General features: G+C 44.8%; 1 protein-coding gene across 11 annotated transcripts in view; it reads left to right on the top strand.

Moving 5' to 3' along the window:
* The window catches only part of LOC147223800 (ankyrin-2-like), a 91524-nt gene that overhangs the window by 16348 nt on the left and 59367 nt on the right, over nucleotides 1-15809 (top strand). For 6 of the 11 annotated variants that reach the window (XM_086165541.1, XM_086165531.1, XM_086165540.1 and 3 more), the window contains exon 1: nucleotides 12435-12574. The exons of 4 other annotated variants lie outside the window; for them this stretch is intronic. In XM_086165541.1, the coding sequence (XP_086021667.1) occupies nucleotides 12449-12574 (126 nt within the window). In that variant the 5' untranslated portion in view covers nucleotides 12435-12448. Of the gene's footprint in view, nucleotides 1-12434; nucleotides 12575-15809 lie in introns of those variants that run through there. One more of the 11 variants, XM_086165538.1, reaches the window with a different exon arrangement.

Raw genomic sequence — 15809 nt, 5'->3', positions numbered from 1 at the left:
ATAAGAATAGAATGAGTTTCAGAAGTGGGTTCTTATGTTGATTTTTTCATATATTAAATTCAATAACAGAAAACAAATTTATTAATCCATCCCACCGAACAAAATAAGGATATTTAATATTGAAAACCCTAAAAAAGGAGGATATTAATAATTTCTGTACACATCTCTACAATTAAAATTAACTTAACAATACATTAAACTGATGATGATTATTACATTAAAATCAACTTTACATTACAATGAACTTATGATGATTATTACATTAAAATTTACTTAACTGAATTAACTGAAATTTTACTTTAGAATATCAGTTTTCTTTGCTGTTGCCTATTTTATAAAATATTATGGAAATGAAATAAGCATATGCTGTTGAATTGGGCCGATATACGGCGAGTGTGCACTTTTTCTGGGTATTTTCACTCAATGGAATCAGTCAAATTCACATAATAGCCCAACATTTCTTTTATTTCGGCTGTTGTCGTAACATCATCCACCTCTTCTCCACAAAATAAGCACAAGTTATAAAATTATGCCACAAGACACAAGATATTCATAATATATGAACCACCGCTTCCAGAAGCTGCGAGGTGTTCTTCAAGGTGAAAGCAGTGAAGATGTGGCGGCGTCATGAAGCGTATTGAAGTTGTGGGAACTCGCTTGGAAATTTCGAATTTCGATTTTCTCGTTCTCCTATTTGTAGCATGAATATTTTTTCGTATTTCAAGGATAGAATTTGCTTGAATCGCGCTTCGTATCTTCGTAAAAATTCGTATATAGAGTGATCCGTATCTTAAGGGGCCTCTGTATTCATACATCTGCAAGCTTACCAGGTGGGAGCATGTCAGATATGCGCGTCGACGCGTAAAGTAGATTGGGTAAATAAGTCACTCCACTGAGTCAAACAACAAGATGCGGCACGGCAGCATGTCCACCAGGAGGTTTTCTGTAGTGCGGCCTGAGTGGAGTCAGTTTACAAACTCCTCTTGGTGGAAAGATCTGCAAAATCAGCAAAGCGTGACGTCTCCAGTTTCTCCTCGGACCCGGACATGCAGATGCAAAGCTGTACTTCTGGATGCGTGCGCATCACAGTAAAAAACAGCATGTGAGAGCGTTGAGCTTCTGAGATGGAGTACCCGACGGGGAGCATCCAACCGCCACCGATGGAGGAAACCAATGTCGGGTTAAAAACGAATTCCCCTCACACACATTTGAGTCCAATGAGGGTGTTTTCTGGCTCCGTCAGCTATGATTAGACCGTCGGCCATTGGAGGCGCCGGTTGTGTTTCTGTCTGATTTGACTCCCCTCACCTTTTCGGGCTGTGATATTTGACCCAGCAAGTGATCAGGTTGGGATTATTGGGTGTTTGCTCTCATCTTTCCAATCTGCCAGAAAGCAATTTATAGATTCAGTTTGATAGTCCACCTGGATGGACATTTCCATCACGGCAACATGAAGGCTCCTGTCCGAAATCCCTTTTATTACCAGCTGTCAGGTCTTACATGACAACTATTAACCCCATGAAATTGGTGCTTGAGACACATAAGGATCATCTGCCAACTTCTCTGCAACCTCTTTGTCTTCACCTTCTTTCTTTTCCCGTACAAGCTGGTAGAAACCCAAACACACTTCATAGTCTTCATCGCAAACCGTTGGCTTTCTCCTCTCAAGAGCAGATATGATGGTACTGCAGTGGATGCCATTCACTAAAACCTGGCTGTATATTTTTCGTATTTATATGTGTGTGTGTGTGAGTGTGTGTGTGTGCATGCACACATGGATTTGCACCCACCCTCCTGTCCAACTGTGGTAACAGTCTGCTACTCTACTGTTAAGAAACAGTTAGGCTAAGTACCTAGCATGCTAGTCTGGTGTAAAAACAGACTTGGGACTGAAAACAAATTGCAATCAGCAACTTACTGATTCATTTATTGCAAATGTAGATGTAATTTAAGACCATATAATAATCTTCTATTTTAACCTCCAGTTTTGTCCTCTCTTTGGCCCTTTAATCACCTGCTGTCAATCAAAATAACCAATTGTGCTGAAGACCGTAAAATCCTCTTTGGGTTCCTCCTAAAAACCTCTTTATTCATACTTAAGCATACTGTGACACAACAACCGCCATTTAGTTTGTAACTTGACCGAAGAGGAACAGCTCGTTTGATTCTCACATGGTGGAATTTTCCGGGTACTCAAGTATGAAATCTTTGCTAAATCCATTACACGGAACCCTTTTACTGGATGAACAGCAACGTGTCGTACACAAACGCAGCGTTGACTACTTGGCCTCTTATGTAATTCAACATGTGTTACTTGCTTCTTAAAAACTTTGCCAGTTGCTCAATAAATCGCAGCGGTGGCTCAACTTTGACATGCGATTCAAACAGCAGTCACAGCAAATTGACTCGGCTGTCGCCGGACTTATGCGCCCTGCGGGAGTCCGGTGTTGTCTCACTGGGGAGAAAATGAAATTTTTGCCTCTCGGCTCGACGTGCGTCGTCGGTTTGTTCTTGTAGTCTTATGTGCTTGTGCTGTCAGGGCGGCGGCACGCGGCAGATGTTGCAGGGTTTGCATTAACCTCCGGCCCCGCTGGTGATTAATTCCTCATTGAGCCATAAAGGATGAAGGCCTGATCATCGTTAATGAACAGGCCATGGCAGAAGGTTTGAGAGCAGGTACATGACCCCGTCACATGAACATCCTTAAAATATCATAGGCTGCTTTTTAATTTTATGGGCCAGGCGACAATTTCCAATCCATTATCTTCAGCGGTCCCCAACCGGTTTTGTATCACAGTTTTATGCATGAAATGTTTTTGCGGACTGGTTAGAGGCGCAAGGGGTTCAAATAATAATTCTCTCTGAATACAATAATTACATTTTATATCAGGCAATTACAGTAATTTTCTGCTATTATAAAAAAAATAACAAAGAATAAGTAATAAATAAAAATTAAGTTTTGAGGATTTCATAGCATCGGAAAATCGTTGACTTCAAATAATCCATAGTGGGCGTTGAGCTTGTGTCACCTGTTGCGATAAACCTGTAACTTGGGTAGGAATCTTGTGAATTTTCTTTTAATATTTTTAATTTTTTCAAGAAATCAAGATGACTTAAATTGTGCCATTGACAACAAACATGTAATGTTTCTTAAAAAATTTCTTTCAAATGCAGCTTTCTTTTTGCTGGCAGTCTGTGTTGCTTCTGCAGTCTCATTGTTGGCTTGTTTCCTCCCAAAGAAGCTCTCCTGCGACTTTTGTTTCTGACTCGTTTTTTTTTAAGGGCTAGTTTGTGGTCGCCGATGTGTGAAATGGCGTAACAGTTAAGTGTGGCAGTAAGACAAAGGCAGAAATAATTGTTTTTCAAAACAAGGTTCCGGAAGGAAAATTTCTACCAAGAAAGATTTTATTTGCGGATCAATCCACGGATCATTTGATACCCCTACACCAACCTCTCCTCCTGCAGATAGCTCCCTTCTCTTTTGAATACCCTTTCTTAAGTTTAAAAGAAATAAATTGGAGGAAAGATCGGATGTCAGACTGGCCGCCCTGTATGTCGGCGATGTGAGAAATTTCATCTTGAAGATGGATGCTCGGCTGGCGTCTATTTTTTAACATCATGCGATCTATCCACACTACCTTTACGATCAACTGCTAAATCACGATTGACGTTTTGGGCACCCCTGATACAGAGATACACCTCTTCACTCTTTCATTCACTCTGGGCATTGTGGGGTCTCCGATGAACGTCCCGCATGATTATGGTCTGTGGGAGGAACCCAGAGGAACACCATGCAGACATGGGTAGAAAAGCCCCCTGTGGGAATCCAACCAGGGACCTTTAGCTGTGAGGCGGAAGCAGTAACCACTGCATCTCCATGCACTTGGAATGTTAACAAAAGGTCACTTCTTTATGTAAGTATGGATAGATATGAGTCCGTTGTCTTATCACGGGATGCCGGTGAGGGAACAGGACGAGTGTGTGTCATACTTCCACGATCTCTCCTTCTCCTCGCACCTCTTCTCCTTTTCTAAACAGGTCTGAATTGTTTTTGCAGCCCTGCTTTCCGCTCTTTCATCCCCCGACCACTGCGGTGAAATCCTGACTGCAGGCTGAGGCCGGGCTGTAACTGGACAAGCCTTTGCTTTCTTTCGCGCCTCCTGGACAGTCATTTCCATGCCAAACATGTTTCCTGCCGCACTCCTGCTTGGAATGTACTCCCCCATCCCTCTCTCTCCCCTCTATCTCGACTCCTGCAGTACAGAGGAAGGACTCCCGAGCAAAATGCGCATTCACCTTGTACCTGTTCTGGGCTGTTTCACCGACGCTCCCTTTTCGTTTTTTGTCTTCTTTGGATCGGCCCGGATGAACCGTGCGTCCGCACACGCAGATTTTTTTGCATCTAATGAGGGAATCACATATTGTGCGCATTTCACAAACGTGTTGGAGAGCACAGTCTGAAAACAGACTCAGCCAATGAGTGCAAATGCCCAACATGCTGCTAATTAGCTTATGTCTGATATGGCTAATGGCTTAGGCCAGCAAACATGAGCTAATGCTATTTCCTTTCTTACCAGCATCAACACGTTTGATGAACCAACCATTTTCCTTCAATTCTCCTGGAATATTCAATTTCATGAATACAGGGTCTGTATTCTGGTGGCGAGATCTGTCACAACAAGGAACAGTATGCTTATCTTCACCCAAGATATCCCGCAAATCCTGCAGCAATCCATGTTCCATTCTTAGCGCGAGGTTTCATCTTTGGATGGGTGTCGGTCGGATATTCGCAATTCAGCGTCGTGCTCATCTCACACTCGTCATTAAAACTGCATCACGCAGTGCATCCGCGTTGTGTGTTCGACCCAGATGGCGTCATGTTTGACTTATAGTCGACTTTTAAAAACACCTTAAATAATGCAATTTGTGGATGCCTCAGTTGGAATATTTCAGTGTAGAAGGTGAAAACTCAAAAAAAAAACAAAAAAAACCCAGCTGGCACATTGTTCGTTCAATCAGGTGAATGATACAAATAGAGCCACAGAGAGAAAGGCGAGGGAGGGGAAGATTAACAAGATGAATTATGTAATTATTCAATTCATTTCCCCGCAGGCTCTGGCAGGAGCCTCAAACCCCACATACGGTTGATGAAGTAATCCAGCAGGAAGCGCAAGAGCCAAACAAGCTTCTGAGATGTGTTTGTGTTTGATATGTGGCACCGTAGACCGGGAAAGTACATCCACAAGTTACTTAGCATCAACTGAAATCTCAATGGTGAAAAATGACGAGGATGAACCTGTCAGAGGTAGAGCGGCCGGATTCCAAATATCTTTCCCCACCAATTTGCCATGTACTCCCTGCTAGTGCTTTATGACCATGCAGCATCATAATTTGCTCCCCGTGTTAGCATCGGCGCTTCAGCTGTAATATCAAGAGATCCTTCAATCCGGAATACGAATGGTCTTCTTCCAAGATGGAGCGGCTGCCGTGAGCGAAGATAATAGGAATGTTTCCCTTCCCTTTTTCTTTTTCAAGTCTAGGTTTTGATGTTTCTGTTGGCGTAGGTGTCCGTCTGTTTGATGCTGGATTTTGTATTCCATTTGATGAATCTGCTCTGCAGCAGACAGCAAATGATGATATAAACTTAGTCTATAGGAGGTATAAAAACAAGGCGCGTTGGCTGTGTTTGTTGTTGGATAGTTCCTTACAGGGCAAATAGCAAGGGGTTTGTTCTCATGGCAACAGGCTGGAAGAAGAGCAACCACAGAGGCGTGTTTTGAGCCTAGCCGTCAGCAGTGAATGTTCTTAAATCATCCCATTTGTCCCGCCATGATAAAGGTTCAAAATACTGGAGGATCTACAATACGTTCCCACTTTCGGGTCTGGTCCAACATTTTGGGTAATGGTCCAAAGAAGACCGGAGGTTTTGCAGGTTGTCTGCTGCTCCTCCGAAGTCCAGAGGATCCAGATGAGGTGCGCCATATGGTTGGTGTGCCTCCTAGACACCTCCCTGAGCAAATCCCAGCAAGAGGAGGCCTTGGAGGGAAGACTCAGGACAGGCTGGAGGGACTTTGTCTGTCGTCCGGACTGGGAAGGTCTCTGGATTCTCCCGGAAGAGTTGGACAAAATGGATGAGGAGAAGCAAGTCTTGGTATCTCTGCCGAGGCTGATGCTCCCAAGACTCTTCCAACCTGGGATTACGGCCGGTTGCACTCCCAATTTCCGAGTTGTGATCCCCGCTGAAGACATTTTGACAGTGTCTCCGGCTATTCCAATAAGACGGAACTCCTCCCACCCTACTCCGTCATTACCCACCCCCACACCATTACATTATTTGGCCGCCCTGCTGGCAAAAACCACTCTCCAAAATGTTTTTTTTTTTTTTCTAACATCTAATCTCGGGCTAAAGCTCAGTTGATGCAGTCCAGCGTGAAATATCTATGGCGGAAATGTTAATCTCTGGCTGCACTCCTCTTCTATCTATGGATCTATCTTCTGATCCTGGGGATTATGAGACAGAATGTTTGGACCCTGTATATCCGCGCAGTTAATGGTATGGTTGAGTTTGAGATTAAAATATGGGACACAGAAAAGTTGAACCTTGAAATTTATTAATGAATACGTTGTATTGGAAATCAATTGTGCCAAAATAACAATGGGGAGGGGGTTAATCAGGTCCAAACATTCAGTTTCTCTTACACACACACACACACACACACACACACACAAACACAGAGCAATGATGGTATGTGGATTTTCAGCATGGAACAATGTACGATGCTGAACTGGGATTGGCAAAATCCCGGATTAGAGCATTCATAATCTGGTTGCTGTGGCACTATTGGACGCTGCACCTCATGAGAGATACCAATCCCGTCGCCATGGCAACCATGAGAGAGCGAAAGAGAGAGAGGAGGGGGATCTACCCTAAAATGGCAAGGGCTAGCTTGAGAGTGCACGATATTGGTTGCTGGTAGATTCTTCCAGAAGAGGGAGCCGCGTGTCAGCGATGCAATTTCTAATCTCAGATTTAGTTGTACGGTACAGTTTTTTTTTTTTTCCTGAAAGAAACAAATAGGTTCCCAAACAGGACACCGGTATGGCTTGCGCAAATGAGGGGCCAACGGGCCAAGTTCGGACCACAAGTTGTGGTCGCTGCGGCCAATAAACTACCAGCCAGTAAACTATTCTTATAACAACCCTGCAAGCTTTTTTTTACAAGATTGGTTTATTCATCAATTCATTAAAAAAAAACCCACAGTCTTCATAATGGAGTATTTCATACTACTTGTATAAGTATGATATGTACTACAAGGCCAGCATCTCTGGTTGGACACTTTGCTAATGGAAAATTGCCCATTTTTTCTTATATAACATGATTGAGATCGAGACACGTTACGTAATCAAAAAAGGGACGTCCACACCATACAAGCGTGATTATTGTTTATGAATTTACCCACATGTACTGCAAGCTAGGTCCCCAATTATATAATATTCACATTAGATAACTTCATCATGGATCCAATGTTTGGTTTGACTTGTAGAAGCAGCGTTTGCATAAAAGTATTTGCGCCCTTGGCAGGAAACCTGCGGTAGGTTTTAATGGCTTGTGGGAGCGATAACGTGGCCGATGCCAAGAAATCTGGAAGTGAGTCTTTTTGAATTTTTTGCTCAATCAACCCCAAGAGCATTGGCAAGCAAGCTGCATGGCTAAAGGTGCTCACAGCTGTGGTTGTGTCTCAGTTGGTCCAGTTGGAAGATTAACGGTTTCATCCCTGGCTTCTCCTGTTTGCTAACAAGGTGTACAAGATACTGAACGACCCGCAGTTGCTTCCGATGGTATGCTTGGCACCCCTGCTCTGCCATCACCAGTGTGCGCTGGGTGTTGTGTACATTGCTTTGATACTGCAAGGTGATGAAACAGCCATGAGTGGAGACCATTTGCTAAAGTTTATGTTAATTATCAGGTTCAGGTAAAACAATCGAATTTCTCATTATGTTTCCCGAATTTCAGGACTTGTATTTTGATGCAGTCCTGCTAGAAGATGGAAATTGGTGCAGTTGTCTGCTTGTCCCATCAGACCGATGTCATTTTAAAATACGGTAGGGTGCCGAGAGAGGAACTCTGGTAATATATAAGGAAGACTGAAGTGGCAGAGAAGTATGTCAGACTGGTGCAGGACATGTATGCTAGCTGTACGACAGTGGGGAGGTGTGCTGTGCTTGTAACGGAGAAGTTCAAGGTGGAGGTGGGACTCCACCGGGGATCAGGTCTGAGCCCCCTCTAGTTTACAGTGGTGACAGACAGGCTGACAGATGAGTTTAGACAGGAATCTCCATGGACCATGATGTTTGCAAATGACATTTTGTAGTGAGAGCGGCTAACAGGTTGAGGAAAATCTAGAGAGGTGGAGGTATGCTCTGGAAAGGAGAGCAATGACGGTTAGTCGCAGCAAGACAGAATATATGTGTGAGAGAGAGAGCAACCCGGACGGAACGGTAAGGCTCCGGGGAGTTGAGATCAAGAAGTTGGAGGTACTTGGGGTCAACGGTCCAGACCAGCAGACAGTTTGGAAAATAGGTAAAGAAACAGGATCAAGCAGGTTGGAATGGGTGGAGAAAAGTGTCAGGGGTACTATGTGATAGAAGACTATTAGTCAGAATGAAAGGAAAGATGTACAAGACAGTGGTGAGACCAGCATTGTTGTATTGTCTAGAAACAGTGACACTGACAAAAAGACCCGGAGGTCGCAGAGTTAAAAATGTTGAGGTTCTCTTTGGGAGTGACGGGGATGGATAGAATCAGGAATGAGTCTATCAGAGGAACAGCACATGTTAGATGTTTTGGAGAGAAGGTCAGAGAAGCCGGACTGAGATGGTTGGGTCATGTACAGAGAAAGGATAGTGAATATATTGGTAGATGGATGCTGGAATTGGAGCTGCCAGGCAGGAGGTCTAAAGGAAGACCAAAGAGAAGATCCTCCTATAAGAAGAGGATACAGAGAATAGGGTTAGATGAAGAGGGTTGATTTGCTGCGGTGACCCCTGAAGGGAAAAGCCAAAGGGAAAAGAAGAAGTGATAATGAAATGTATTGTTTCCTTCCTGGGCTCTGCTGTCCGGTACGTGAACTCGGTGGATGCATGACAGGGGACAGATTTAGATTCATGAAGTGATTTAGTTGTTTCCCGTCACATCGGTATTGTTGAGAAGAACTGGGGAGACACAATTGCCAGATGAACTGTGCTATCTATCACTTGAGTTAACGCAAGAGAAATATCTGGTTTTATCGTCAGGAGCAAAAAAAAAAAAAGTGAAATGGAGATGGGTAGGCAAAGCAAAATGGACGCAAGAGGTGTGATATTAGTGTTACTACCTGGAGACTCCGTGTGTGTGTGTGTGTGTGTGTGTATTCACGTTCAGATCCGGCCAACCCTGCCTTTCCTCTACAGTAGTCTCAGATGTCCTCTCACTTTCTACATCTTCCCTTTTCTCCCCGTTGTCTTCCTCTTAACTGTCATGTTCAGTCACACACACACACACACACACACACACACACACACACACACAAGAAGGACCATGCTGTTTTGAACAATGTAAGCAGACGAACCAGTTCAATTAAACAGAGCTGGGCTCAGGAGCCGAATGAGATTCACTTGAATTGTGTCCAGGATCCAATATTGATGCTGGATGTGTGTGTGTATGTGTGTGTGTGTCTGCACACGCAACATGAGCGATTACTCACTTGTCGTACTTGCCGTTTCACTCTGGCCTTGAAGACAAAAGAATAAACGCGACATATCAGAACGCTGAGCTGTCGAACGGGACATTTTAAATGATCCACTTCCTGTTTTCTTCCCATCAGGCTCAGGAGATCTGGGCAAGATCTTCCCAAAGCACACTATTCAGCCAGACAGATATCATTTGGACAATTTACTGGGTTTAGATTGGGTCACAGAAGTCATTTCATTCGATCTCCGCAGCCTCCATCTAACCCTCTCCTCTCACACCAACTAATTTTCTGTCCTCTTTCTCTCCATCCACAAACTTCCTCCTCCAGACCTGCTGATCTAATTCCCGATCCTAGTTTGTTAATGGAGAGGTTGGATGTGGGCATATGATTGACAGTTGTGCAGTTAAGCCCCGCCCCCTCCACGAGATCCCCTGTGCTGGATTGTCAATTTCCAGATATCATGTCACAGTCACTTTGACTGTGGTATCTTAATCTGATGGATGTCACTCCTTCCTGATCCGCCAAGTCCAATCAGGGCACTGGCTCCGAGATTGTAAACAAATACCGGGCATGCTACACCACAAAATGATTGCATGGTATGATTTCTGTGTATTTCTCTAAACTGTCAACCCCAAATTTAACGGGTACATCTGTTCATAACAGAAGCGCACGTGCGCCCGCACACACACACACACACACACACACACACACTAGCAAGAACACAGAGCGGTTCAAGTGGCTTTACCCATCCCTGCACCTCCTTCCAGCAGTCAGCGAGCCATATGGTGCAATGAGGATTAAAAGCATTTGTTGTCTCCACCTGCCCCCCCCCCCCCCCCCCCCCCCCCTCCATTCCCTGCCCCCTCATGGATTACCAGCCCACAGGGGAGGGGAGGATGGGAGTGCCCTCCCTGGAGGAAATGGTTTCACTGTTTCCAACCAGTGACGAATGCAGAGCTGAAGGAACTGGACAGCCCCACCAATCCTGGCGGGGCTCGACCTTTTCTCGCTAAACCGCGCTAATTGGGAATTGTTTTTTTGTACCCTAATTGGATAGATGAACTGGCCAATGATGGTTGTTTTCATGATGAGATTGGAGAGTCGTTGACCAGGAGGGGCTTAACCAAAGTGGTATCTTCTGTGATGGAATGGTTGTTTCTTAGTAGCCATCACAACTCTTGATTTTTGAAAACAGATTGAATTGTTGGAGTGGGTTTATCTGGTTGACACACTTGCTTGGACATGAAAACTTGAGGGAAAAAGGAAAAAGGGAACCACGACTTGTCCAATAGGGGAACATTTGTCACTTGTCATCAATCAATTTCCATGAAAAGGTCTCCCTCCGGTTTAATTTGCATTTAGTGCAACAGAATTGACGTGACCCTTGCTCCGGGCTGTAGCCTGACAGAGATCTAAATTAGATAAAAACCATGCCGGCCTCCATTAACCTGCCCAACCCCAGGAAAACTCATGTTCTTGACTGGACCTGTGCAAAAAACAAAAATAAAGGAAATAAACAACTTCATGCATTTTGTGCACCATTGGTTCTCTGGATACTGATACTGCCCGCACTGCGAACCAGTAAGTCACAACATACATCTCACACGAGGGCTGTTCTTCAAATTTAACTGCCCCAACTACACCCCTAAGGAGAATTCTGTGGGGGGCGGCATGCTAACAGTATCATTTACCTGTATTATTTTCACAGTATATGTGTGTCTAGAACCGAGGAATACTATCTCTGGACAACAGTATCCACTCTGGAGATATCTCCTGAAAATATATCTCACTCGTCAAATTCAATATTCATTCCTTCATGATCACGTTTCTGTCACTTGGAAGAGTGTGTGTGTGTGTATGCTGATTTATTTATAACTGACAGATACTGCTTTGAGTTTTCAATTGCTATTGTATTAACAACAGTTGGCTAGCATTAGCATCCCTCTATGTTTTGCACCTACTGTATTGCATTTGCGATGCTAATGTACCGCTTCTCCATATGTACCTCCTTCCAACCCTTACTCGCACTCAAAAGATAAAATGAATAGATAATCCTTTTAGTCTTGTGATGCCAGGATGCGACTGTGTCAGGTCTGCGCGATGACAAGTAGCTGACGAAACACTTTGTAGAGTCGGCGTGCACTTTGGTCTTATGACTTATGACTGTCAAGTGGATTCCTCACCGAGCAGTTCAGTTTTCCAGACAATGAAATCTCTTCAGAAATGTTGGTTGTGCGCAGCTGGAAGCCGAAAATTTTTGTAAAACCGTTGTCTACCTGGATTCTAGCAAACTTCTTCACATCTACGCCATGTTTGCTTTATGTATTTCCCCCTCCCCCTTGTTTTGGCATGCTGCCCTTTCCTGACCACCCTCTTCTCTTTTTCTACATGCATAGCTTGGCTGGTGGGTGTATAAATAGCTGGGTAGGGGGGAGCCTGGGAGGGGGGGGGTGATAGTCATTGGTGACGGCGGGGATTAGTAATGAGGAAGAGCACTGTGCATGCAGTAGTAAGAGCAGGCATGTCCAGTCGGGAGGTGTGAGGCCAAAGGGAAGTAGTGAGTTGGACGGGACTGTAGCCAGGGAGGTGGGGGTCCCGGATAAAAAGACCGGTAGGGTTTTTTGCAGGGTAATGTGGCAGAAACCGGTCCTGAACACCCTCACTTTTGCCTTCTGATGGGATAGATCCGAATTATTTCAGTCATGGGCAACGCGGCCATGTGCAAGGTATGCGGCTCGGACAGGGGCCTGAGGACCGCAGCCAGCCTGTCCAACCTGGACCACAACACCTTGCCAGACTTCTACTGTGAGGAGCATTTTCCCGCCCAGCCTCTATCGGTGCCGGTAAGACCCGACAAACGGCAGGTGTCCGACTTCTGGTGACCAGGATGCTGCTGCAGTACTTTGGTGTATTTCAGGACTCTTGGAAGGGTTTTGTCACAATTCTATCTTTGAAGTACCTGGAAGGCAGTGTAAGCCCTCCCTCTTTAAAATCTTTTAGTTATTTTTATTTTCCGCCACCATCACGTTCACAAGGCCCCTTCTTTGTAAGCTGTCAACATGCTTGTCCAAAAGCTTTGCCTTTACAGCCCAAAGTGGCTGTGTGTGTGTGTGTGTGTGTGTGTGTGTCTGGTGTATTAGTTGGGGTAGGATGGGCTGTCACTCCCCGGCCCTCTCCACTTGGAAGCCGGTGTGACATTTTTCTGCCCCTGAGGCATCCCTGCACGTGAACCAGTGACTAATGTGAAAAGTAATGTAGGGATTTCAGTGGCATGGCTGCAGCATCACACACACACGTCATTTATTTAGTCTGGTCCACACACCTCCTGTCAACCACCATGACTGGCACATGTGTCCGTTGGAGATGAATCTGGTGAATCACAGACTGATGACGTCGTAGTTTTGATATATGATCCGGGTTGTCGGCTATTCCTTTAGGCATTTATGGGAAAAATTAGATCCGCCACCTGTTTCCAAAGAAAGTTATGGTTATTTTTGTACACATAAAATTGTGATTCAGAACCAGTTGGCCTTGTTGAGAGGCCATTTTTGATTTGTCACCCGATCCAGCTGGGAAAAAAAAGAGAAACACAAAACGGCTAAAATGCACAAGCTAGCTCCCTCTGTGGAGTCGACAGCTTCATTGAATCTGGAAGTTGAGACATCTCGAGAGGACTTTGAGAATATTTTCAGACTTGCCACCGTGTCAGCAGGAAGCTCTTGTAATGGGAAGGCACGCAGGAATGCCCGGGATTCTCAGTTGTGGTAATTTGTCTATGGCAAACTTGGTGTTTTACTGTAAAGTACAAGTAAAGTGATACCTCTGATTGTGGTATGTTTGTAGTTGGCCCCAGGCAGAATAGTACCATGGTAGGGTTCCGGTTGGATGTGACTCATACAGCATGATCAGTGCTTCATAATTGACAGTATTTTCATTTAAATGATAATTTTTCCATTATCCTAGCTGATTATTTTTTCATGCAAGCACACAAACAGGTACTTGTGAGGTTTTCATGAGTCATTTTGGAAATGGTAGCTTAAGCAATCTGTTAACGGCCCTGTGCAAAGGCAATCGGAATTTTGGACGAGGCGGAGTCTGCTACGGCTGGGCTCGTCAGTTTTTACTTAACCCAGGGAGACGCTTGGGTCATGTAGTAAGATCAGCCATGTTGACTCTTCTGCCTTCAGATTTCAGACCCTTGGCTGCACTTTTACACCCAGATGCTAAATGCTACAACGCTAATGTGAGACGTGTGCGATCCGATGATATGTTCCATTTATGTCAGTTTCTTTGTGTCAATCATGGGCAGCTTATTATCACACCCGGCGGGAAATTGCCGATATCTGCCCTTTCCATATAGAGCAGTGTTCCTTATATAATCGTCATTATATAATGCACATTTTTAGTCATACATAAGATCTAGCTGCACTGTGCAGTTTTATAGAAAGCAAAGTCGACATGTGCACTCCCCTGAGCTATTTTGGTTTTTTTCTGCATTTAGCTGCCACCAAGCCGCACACTGGTAAATCCGCAGGGGAAGGCTCCCATAAGTCCGAGGAACCTCGGGCCTGCCATAGTTGCCACTGGTGTACCTGTAGTGACCCGAATTACAAATCAAACCCCAAACACACCTGATCATGCTGAAGGTTGTTGCAAGTGAAATGCCCCGACAGGCCAGCAGTTTCAAAAGCCCAACTTCTACTTTTTAATTGCAGTGGTGTTTACTTTGCCAGTTGATATGATAGGGTATGACGTCGGACCGCCAACTACTATTGTGATCTCCGACCCCTTGAGTGTGTGCTGCCCGGTCAGCAGCGGGACAGTTGCGGTTGCTAGCAAACAGAGAGGCAAAACAGAGGTCATGTGACCCCCCATTCCGTTGGCTGCCTGAAATAGAATGTGCCCCGTCAATCAGATCAATACGGCAGAGGCACGGTAAAGTATGCAACTTGAAGGCCAGTGAATAACATCAATATGGCATAGTTAATCATGAGAAAGAGGCTAGATAACTGATCATCCAGTCAGTCAAGGCTGAAAGGTTTATGAAGCTTGGGATGATGTTAGAAAAAGTGCATTCAGTCAACTTTAGGACACAGGGGCGCCGTGGTATGCAAACATTTTCGTATGAACCAGCCTCAAGTCCAAATTAAGCAATTTCCCCTTGGGGTTCAATAAAGTCATTCTGATTCTGATTCTGAAAACACAGTGCAGAGCAATAAGTAAAATCTGGATGTCTGGCGGTGACGAATGTTTTTTGCGATCATCTGATTTCCCCCAAACCAAAAATCCACCCTTGTGTGCATTTCCTGGCTTTCTGTACCCTTTGTGATTTTTCAAGGCTTACCGACAAACAGATCTGAAGACGGCATTGACCCCCTGTGATCGCTTCACTTGCTCTGCGGAGAGCGGAAGAAAAAAAAAAAAAAAAGCTCTGTTGTCATGGTTACCTACAAAGAGATGTGCGTGATAACTGGGAGGGTATGTGGATACCTGCAGCCCGGCCAGGAGTTACCTGCGGATTTAAGGGGAATGTAGGCGATGTCCTTGAATTATTGACAGGAGTTTTCTGTGGGATGCGGACGGCGACACTGGAAGAGACCGTTTGATTTAATTTCTCGGCAGAGGAGCTGCGGGACCGCGCACCGTCACGCTTGGCGGCCTCAATAAGCAGCGAGCACCAGATATGTTAATCTTCTCTTGTCTGGTCTTTGTCTACCTTCACATCAGTAAGCGGGAGCCAAATTCCCAGTGCGGACATACTTGGGTTTATCTGATGGATACATATATGGGGGAAGACTTCGGCAGGGTTTTGGATCAGTAAGGTAGCCTCAGAGTATTTCTCTGATCTCAAGTGCTTCGTGACATCGCCTCTCTATCTTTGGATCTGGTGGAGAGGATGGGAAGGATCAGGAATGAGTCCATCATACGGACGGCAGGTGTTAGCGGTTCTGGAGATAAAGTCATGCTAATATGGTTTTGAAAGAGGAGGGATGGTGAAGATCTCGGTAGAAAGATGCTAAAGTTGATGCTGCCGGGGAGGAGGTTGAGAGGAAGAGCAGTGAGGAGGTTCACGGATGG

This window comes from Fistularia commersonii, chromosome 19, assembly GCF_037954325.1.
Source record: "Fistularia commersonii isolate RoL2024-O1a breed Wild chromosome 19, RoL_Fcom_v1.0, whole genome shotgun sequence".
Classification (NCBI taxonomy): Eukaryota; Metazoa; Chordata; class Actinopteri; order Syngnathiformes; family Fistulariidae; genus Fistularia; species Fistularia commersonii.
This window is presented reverse-complemented; position numbering and strand designations above follow the sequence as displayed.